The sequence below is a fragment of the Salvia hispanica genome, chromosome 1, assembly GCF_023119035.1.
Source record: "Salvia hispanica cultivar TCC Black 2014 chromosome 1, UniMelb_Shisp_WGS_1.0, whole genome shotgun sequence".
In the NCBI taxonomy this organism is placed as follows: Eukaryota; Viridiplantae; Streptophyta; class Magnoliopsida; order Lamiales; family Lamiaceae; genus Salvia; species Salvia hispanica.
Genome location: NC_062965.1, coordinates 45749024 through 45758019, shown reverse-complemented (window position 1 = coordinate 45758019; position 8996 = coordinate 45749024). Strand labels below are relative to the sequence as shown.

General features: G+C 38.5%; 1 protein-coding gene across 1 annotated transcript; it reads left to right on the top strand.

Moving 5' to 3' along the window:
* Nucleotides 1-3143: 3143 nt before the first annotated feature.
* LOC125198359 (regulation of nuclear pre-mRNA domain-containing protein 1B-like) lies at nt 3144-7399 on the top strand. The gene is made up of 7 exons (XM_048096720.1): nt 3144-3397; nt 4255-4397; nt 5350-5597; nt 6293-6412; nt 6503-6659; nt 7120-7256; nt 7337-7399. The coding sequence occupies exons 2-7, from the start codon at nt 4322-4324 to the stop codon at nt 7397-7399; spliced, it is 801 nt and encodes a 266-aa protein (XP_047952677.1). The 5' UTR covers nt 3144-3397; nt 4255-4321.
* The last annotated feature ends 1597 nt before the right edge of the window (nt 7400-8996 follow it).

Below are 8996 nucleotides of genomic sequence, written 5' to 3'. Positions count from 1 at the left end.
ATTCAAGTTATGAGCATGATACATGTGATAATTACGCGAATAGATTTTGTCTAAATAATCTGCTAAATAGATCTGATTATTATGTGATTTATTTACATGCTCTTCCGCTGCGTGCACCAACAAGAGGCACAGCAGTACAGACATATAAACCACACTTTTTGTTAGCTTTGAACAGACACATAGACCCTTTGGAAATTTTCATGCAGCCTTCTCCCCATTTTCCCCCCATACCCTCATTTTCAAGAGCAGTACAAGACATCAGGTTATAGCACAGATCTGGAACATATCTCACATCCTTCAAGTTGAGCACATAACCATTTTCAAATTTCAAACACACAGTGCCAATACCAAGAATTTCACATTTCTTGTCATCAGCCATTGACACAAAGGTTTTAGTTACAGGTTTCAGCTCAGAAAACACTTCCTTGAAAGGACTCACATGATAAGTACAACCAGAGTCACATAGCCAATCATTAGTAGTAAAGGGGCATGCAGGGGAAGCATTCACAAGAGGCAGGTCATGCACCATAAACACAGAATCATTCAAGTTATCATAAGTAGCCACATTGACAAGAGGTTCAACCTGGGAATTATAATTATGGAATTTATTCTTTTTAGGTTTAGTGCACTCCTTTTTATAGTGCCCTACATCCCCACAGTTAAAACACTTCCTATAGGTCTTAGGATCCTTACTTCTGGACCTAGATCTATACTTTTTCTTGCCATTATTACCTGAGTTGGAGCCACTACCTGATTCATTTCCCCCTCTGGTTTTAGACCTACCTCTAATATTAAGGACTTTGTTATAGGCATTCTTATCAGCAGCTCTTTCCCTAAGTTCAAGTTCCTTAGACTTTAGGGAGCTAACAATTAAATCCAGAGGAGCAGAGTCTCTGCCATACTTAATGGCAGCTTTTACATCACTATAAGAGTCAGGAATGACATTCATTAGGGCAATACTGGTATAAGCATCTATTGTGGTGTCACCAGATCTTTTAATATCTTGAATAAGCTTCTGAAACCTCATTATCATCTATGTCCTTAGCAAGATCAAGCTTAAACTTAAACAATTTTTCAAGCAAATACATCCTTGAGGACATTGAGGTTTCAGTGAACAAAGTATCAAGTAATTTCCACATTTCAGAAGCAGATTCAACATGATCAACTTTCCTAATCATAGAATTAGACAAGTTTAGCACAATAGTGGCCCTAGCCAACTCATTCATCTCATCTTTCCTATCCTGAGCAGTATCCTCAGGTAAGAAGCCATCAACAACCTTGAAAACTTTTTGTTGAATCAAAACACACTTCATTTTCTGTTTCCAAATAGCAAAATTATTTTTACCATTATATGGAACCAAACCCACAGACTGAGACATTTTTACAACAATTTTTGCAAGAACACAGGAGGCAAGATTGAAACACACAAACTTACACACCTGAGACACACAGACATACACCAGCAAACACAAAAAACAGGTACAGGGCTTTCACAACAACAGAAAGGACCTCAAATCCTTGACTGTCACGAGCAACACTGGCCAAGGCTATCCCAGCTCGCAATCACTCACTTGTGGAGGGCGCAGGGGGTCACTTGGGCAGTATAGGTGCTTGGTGGTCAAGTAAAATGAGATCACACGATCACAGAGCACAAGAACCAGCGGAAGCAACACAGAAAAAGAACAGAAAGCACAAAGAGACCTAAGTCTTTGCCAGAGACTATCTACCAGAAAACAAGATCCCAAGCCTATAGGTGGCGCTAGACAGAAAAATAAAACCAGGAGATAAAGCCAATTTACCAGAGCGAACCCTCACTCGAAGGAGGATTCCACTTGCCCACCTCCTTATGCGACTTGGCGTGCCGCCCTAATTCCCCCGTGGCTCTGATACCACTGTAGGGATCAGATTAGGGTCGGATTCACTAATTACCAAGACCTCTTTGTTTTTCATTAAGGGAGCTCAGTCAAACTCCAACCACGCGACTGATATGTATACAAATTACAAAGAAGAAGCCCTCACAACTATTACAATTGCAGTAACAAGTCCTATCTAGGGTTTTTGAGCAACCTTGACTTCTTGGAGTACCTACACACTCAAGAAACTTGTTAGAATTACAACACAAGATCCTTTCGGATCAAATACAAGTAAATCACACAAAGAGAGGAACCAAACAGAATAGATCACAAGATATGGCTCAGAGCCCGCCACATAGCCCAGATCTATTCTACTAGAAACCAAATCCAAGGGAGCAACGATGAATCAACTGGAGTCTACCCTCACACCGTCGATACCTTCACCACACCACTCCTTTCCACCGGATTAGATCACTAGAATCGCCTCAGAACAGAAACCCTAGTTCTCACACAACAAGCAACCGAAGCAGTTGCCTCCCTACACCACAACACTTGAATATTCACACAAGAATGGTGAAGATCCTCAAGGAATCAACCGGAGAAGCAATCGAAGATCGAAGAGAGAAGTCAGAGAGTTTCAGAGTGTAGAGAGAGAGTGTAGAGAATGAGAATGTAGAGGATTCGCACGGCTCACTCCTCACATAACAAACACACACAACAAACCCTTAATCCAACGGCTAGCAGACTCAATCCGGGTGGAGGAGACACGTGGCAGAAATCCAGCGGCCCTTATTAAGTGATTGGGCTTCTAGGCTAAGTCCAAAAAGGATAATAGCCCAGACATACAAAAAAAAAAAAAACCAAGCCCAAAGAATAATAGGTCACATTAATTCAACAAAAACAAAGGCGAAAAGGAAAACTAAAAAGATTACGAGGTTAGATTAAAAGAGTGGTGAAGTTGTAAAAACCTCACGACTTCTTTATACAAACTTCTAAAGATAACTATTTGGGAAACACAAAAAAAGTTTGTTTGTTTCCACATGGAAGTACTTTAGAGCGTATAGTTATAGATTGATAATACTCCAATTTATCCAAATTTATATAATGCATTTTATTTTGACATAACAACTAAAAATCGAAGTTTAACTAGTTAAATAAAGTGAAGAAAAAACAGTACTAAAAAATGGAATAAAGTGAGATAAATATGAAAAAATAAAATAAGTGAAAGAATTAAATAGAAGTCAAAATAATCATTAAATATTGTAGAAAACGAAATATTGACGCGGTGGAAAATAGCAGTAGCGTCATCGCAAGTCTACTTTGATTCTTTGATTCCCTGACCCGCGAGATACAATCCTCAAATCCAATTTGTAATTACAAACCCTAAATCAGTCTCAAATTCTTGCAATTCAAACCACCTCTCTGCTTACTAAATTCTGCCTGATAACCCAAAAGATCGAATCCCTTAACTGGACATGAAAATTGAGTATGAAGTTTGAAGAAAATTCAACCTTTACCGCAAGAGGCTCGTATTTCGTATAAAGGTTTCTATTTTTTAAGTCATCTTTCCTAATTTCAATTCGTAGCTTGTTTCTTTGGGTATAATCAGCATATATTCTTCGTATCCTGTGATTCTATCTCCTTATAGTAATTAAAAAAAAGCCGTGCGTTATTTTTATGTGCTAATTTTCTGTTTTTGTTAATGATTTATGTGATGTGGCCTTTAAATTCTGTCCATCAATTTCAGAAGTAAATTGATCATTTTTGGTAAAAACTAGCTGTTCACAGCATTCCTCGCTTTTTTATCAGATTTCATCCAAATTTTACTATATGCTGACTTGCTGAGTTTAGGTGGATATCCCAATTTTGTCAAATTAACCAGAAAATGGTTCTTTTGACAAAGTGTTTGTACCCACATTATCTAGATGAGCTTCTATGTGCATGTGTTTCGAGCAGGGAGATGAAATAAATATTTTTGTGTTTAATTATTGTTGATGTACTGATAATTGAACTGGTTGTGATATAGTGAAGTAGATCGTATCGTGTGAATGCATGCAATCATGAAACGATGTTTGAAGATTTAGTAGTATCTTAGTAAACCTTCGAATGGTTAAAAGACCGACATCTGCAGATCTCAGTGTTGTTTTTATGCTGAATTTTAGCTTTCAGATTTTTTATAATTGATCTTTACGTCATCGTCATGCATGAACTTCCAACTATTTTCATTGCTTAAGTGGGTATTGCCTGTATTACTATCATTACTATGTTTGCATGGGGTTGTCTACAAGGTGATCACGTGGCAACTACCTCTCATTATGTCTCTCCATGTTTGCGCGCGTGTGTGGTTATTTCCAATGTGATTGGGGGCTTACATGTGTTTTGAATCCTTTCGCAATTGCAGTATCAGTTTCGCTTTGTATAGTGGTCTGCTAGGGACTCACTGACTTAGCAGACTTGAGCAAGACAGCATGGTAAGCACTTTTAATCCGCAGATACTGGTTGACAAGCTGTTAAAGCTCAACAGCTCGCAGCAAAGCATTGAGAGTATCCTGCCATGTTATTAGTTACCAATTATTTCAGGATCTTCTCATAGCTTTTATTGCTAAATTTTTGTTAGTTATATGCTTTGTCGCCTTATTACCTCTAGGAGTTTCCGCCCCGCGATGTTGTTAACTAGCTGCATGGCCTATGTCATGGCGGATTTTAAGCGAAATTCAAACGCCGTGGTGGCTTTTGGCAGTTTTTGGTGGTGGCCCACATGGCCTTTATGGCACTAGTTTTCAATTTTTAGCACATTAACCTGTAACATGTCCCGTTTATCCACATAACCGGCACACATCCGAATTAAAAGAAGACTTTTATGTTTAAAATCTCAAACCTATTGGTAGACAAACGTAACTCTCTCTCTTATCCTTATCTTCTGTCTCCTTGTTCCGCTGCCAGCACCGCAGCCTGCCTTCAGAATTGCCGCCAACCTCCAGTAATTTTGACATGATATGATACTACTACATTTTATCTGATTGTTGAGTTAAGATTTTAATTATTGGACATTATATTATGACTTTATGCTTTAATTATTGTTCTAAGATTTGAGATATTATATTTTTGTTATATTCTTAGTTTTTGCATTTTGTATTTCATATCTTATACTATATATTAATAACATTTTATTTATTTATTGACCGCCATATCCTGCCATGCCGACCTGCCATATCCCTGTGGTGGTTTTTGGGTCGGTTGTGGTACGCCATCGACAACATTGCTGCCCCAAGAAAGTAATACCCACCGGTGCTATCAATTTTACTCATAAAAGCGATACTCATTGTCTATTAGAATATATTAATCTAATGCTCTCAAGGGTTAGGATATTCCATACACTACACAAATGCTAATCGTGTGTTTGCTGAACCAATCTCTCAAGTCGCAACATATATTACCTACTGATGGGGGATTATCATTGTAGATTTTATCTGAATTTTTCCTTGACATTACTAAGCTCTATCACACTGGTGCATTTTTCATATGAACAAAGCAAAACAAGTCGTAGAAACATGGGATAGGCAGTTTCATTGTGCTCATCGTGAGCAGCGCCTGCCTTTTCTATATCTTGCAAATGACATTCTCCAGAACAGCAGACGAAAGGGTGCAGAGTTTGTTGCAGAGTTTTGGAAGGTTCTACCAGACTCTCTTCATGATGTTATTGAACATGGAGATGAAAATGCAAAGAGTGCTGCTTTACGCCTGGTATGTGCATCTTTTCTTCATTCTTGTTTTGTGGATGCTGTTTTCTGTTGGTGGTTGTCGAGGAAATGATTGTGAACTATGAAGACTTAACCATAGGATGTTATATCTATGATAGATGAAGAAGATCTGATGTGGTAATGGTAAATGCATAATTTCTGTGAACAAACAGTACAAATAAAAGCTTAAGAAGGTGAACAGAAATTTCTTAGAGCAATTTTGCATCTCCTTATTCAGTGTAAGAGCAATCTTACTTTCTAACTCAAATGGCTCAATTCGAGTTTGTTGGTATATCGTGCATGTGCTGTACATAGATTGCATATTTGCATGAAAAAATAATGATGTTGAGGCATTTTCCAAATTCTTTATTTCTTTGATATTACTTCCACATAATTCTTAAAATAATCCCACACTTTAGTTTTATAGGTTTCTTCACCACGAAAAATAGAGATTGTTAAATATTTCATCTATTTCAAATGCTTTCGAATCTCTGTGCAGCTGTGCTAGTTCTCTTCCATGCCTCTTTCTCTCCTCCTTGCACTCTTTTTATGCATCTTACTCTACAAACTCAAAGGCGTGTAGGGTGAAATGTGATTAGGATTTTTATTCTGTTGGTATTCATCTTCTCTATTACAACAAAGTTCTCAGAATTGTTCTTGAAAGTCTTACTCTGTTTGATTTTTTTTCATCATATGCAGATTAGTATCTGGGAGGAGAGAAAAGTATTTGGCTCGAGAGGCCAAATTCTCAAAGAAGAGTTTGTAAAGAGGCAATTGGACAATGGCAATAATACTCGGAACCTTAGCGGACCTAAAGTGGTACATTTGAAATGGCAAATCCTGTAACACCTATGCATGATTTGTGTATTTTAATTTCCAGTAATTGCTTTTTCTTTCTTCTGTAAACAGCAGCCAGCTGGCGGGAATCTATTGAAAAAACTAGTTTCTGGTTATGAAGCTGTATCTAGCAGTCATTTGGATGAGGATGCCATTTTCAGAAAATGTAGAAATTCTATAACCATTGTTGAAAAAGTGGATAAAGAATTCGACAGTGGTTCTCGACTAGGTATGTTTGTTTTCATTCTCATGCGCCATTGTTTACCATATTTGATAAAACCCCGAAGTTCTTCTGTCGCTTTTATGCTTGACTAATGTACATGATTCTGCGAATATAAGTAGTGTATCTTCTTCTTTAATAGGCTTTTAGTACGTACATATCAGTCTGGTGGATCTTATTGTTTAGAATGCACTATCTTTTTTCCTTTCTTGCACACTTTACGTTTTAACTTTCTAAGATTTATCAAACAATTACTAGTCCTGGATATGGCAGCCTTCTGTGACAAAGACATATCTCAAACTATTTGGGAAGCTTCATGTTGTCGTATGCCAGTATATTTCGGATACTTGAATTGTACACAGTTTACCTTTCAAACTTCTCTATGTCATTGACTCTTGGTATATAAGTTACTTTGCCCATTTATTTTACAATTTTTTTCTGACAGTTCCATGGAAAAACTATTGAGCAGGCCATGTTAAGGGTGGTGTTGGCGATGAGCTCAAGGAGCAGCATGCAGTTCTGAGGGACTGCATCGAGCAACTCGCTGTTGTTGAATCTGCTAGAGCAAATCTTGTGTCTTTGTTACAGGAAGCTCTACAGGAGCAGGTATTGCTTGGAACATAAATTCATCGTTTTGTTGCAATTTATTTTTGTATCTAACCTTGAACCACTCATATTGTTAATAGGTTTATAAGCTGAGCCAAGTTCGAGATCAACTTTGGGGATATAAGATGCTCGGAAGATGCTGAATTTTAAAATAGAATTTTATATATGGACGCTTAGAACTGGATCATCATCGAACTTACCCCAATGATTCCACTGTTTGGAGTGATTTTTAAAAACTTCCCGGGTTGTTTTAACCAAAGATTTCTTTTTCTGCACGAACAATCTACAAAGGTTTTTAACCATACTGCCCCGGTTCAAACTTCTCAGGCAGCACAGAAAATTCCGAGCAGGCAAACTTCTTGGTGGCAATGGTCACAGACCCTGCCCAGCAGAATAAAAAACGCGATTCCCGCATCTCAGATGCTGCTGAAATTGACTCCTACATCGGGGGAAAGGGCAGCTTCTGTGACCCAACCCGGGAAGGGCCCCTTTTCCGAAAACTCCCAGCCACATTGAAGAAGATCCCAAAAACCCGCAGCAGCTGCAGTGGCAGCAAAACTCACATCATCGTCGTTTTTTCCACCCAGATGCTGACTTTGGGGTCTCGTCTATTGCATCAGAAGGAGTGATCGGAAGCTCCATCAAGGGCCCCCTGAGAAAAGGGCGGGGGTTCGAGAATAAACACCCTTCTTACATCCCTCGGGAATTCCCAGGCACCGGCTCCAGCCTTGACACAACGGCCGGTCACCTCGCGGGGGTTGGACTCCGACGAATCCCCACCCCCCCCCCCCCCGCCCCGCCCCCCCCCGCCATCATCTCCGCCTCCCCCACCGCCAATGCCACCCCTTACAATCATACCCGGTGCCCCAATACATGCAAACCGCGATGCCTATCCTGGGCGGTCAGTACACCTACAGCCCGAGCCTACAGCCACCACTACCCCCCCCCTAATTACGCCCTCCCTGCCCATCTGCCCCGGGTTTCCCCCGTTTGGTCCTCCATCCAATGGCTACCAAAATTTTCCACCTGACTGTGGTTTCTACGGCCCAGCCATCATTCCGATGGCACCGATGAGCCGTCGGTAGAATCAGTGCTGCAGTCCGGCTGGGGTGTCTGTTTGGTGTAAAAACCTTGTTAAGCTTTTTTTTCATTATACAGTAGAAATGAATGATTCGGATTGGATATAGTGATTTGCCCATTGTAGTTTAGGTTGTTTGTAAAATTAATTTCTACAAAAAGATTGGACTTTAAAGAGTTGGGAAGTTTTTTATTTTGAGTCTGTTACATTTTATCTGTATTAAAATTGTATCCAGAATCTAGGCCATGTTTGATGGATTGATTTTTATTTAATAAACAATTAACAAAAGATCGCGATTAGACATATTGTATCCGCGTTTGTACTATTTTTTCCATTAACTAATTTTGAAATTTATGTTATTTTGTACGTAGAGACCTTCTTAACTTCTAAGTATTTATTTTAGGTTAAAGATTACAATGATATTTGATTTTACAATTGCTTAAACAAATCTAGTGTATTTCATAATTAATTAAACTAACAATCTGGTTTTAAAATTAAAAACAAATCTACTGTGTATATCATAATTAATCAACCAATATTCCTGCAAAACATTTAAGAAATGAATGAAAGTAAAAAATAAAATAAAATAAAAAAGAAATGAATGATATTTGTTCCAATTAATACAGGATACTGTAATACTTGTTTTATTTCTAGATATCATG

Coding starts and splice junctions, on each gene's coding strand:
- LOC125198359 (XM_048096720.1), top strand. CDS start 4,322: ATGGTAAGCACTTTTAATCCGCAGATACTGGTTGACAAGCTGTTAAAG. Junction 6,413..6,502: donor ACCTTAGCGGACCTAAAGTG/GTACATTTGAAA, acceptor TTCTGTAAACAG/CAGCCAGCTGGCGGGAATCT. Junction 6,660..7,119: donor CGACAGTGGTTCTCGACTAG/GTATGTTTGTTT, acceptor ACTATTGAGCAG/GCCATGTTAAGGGTGGTGTT.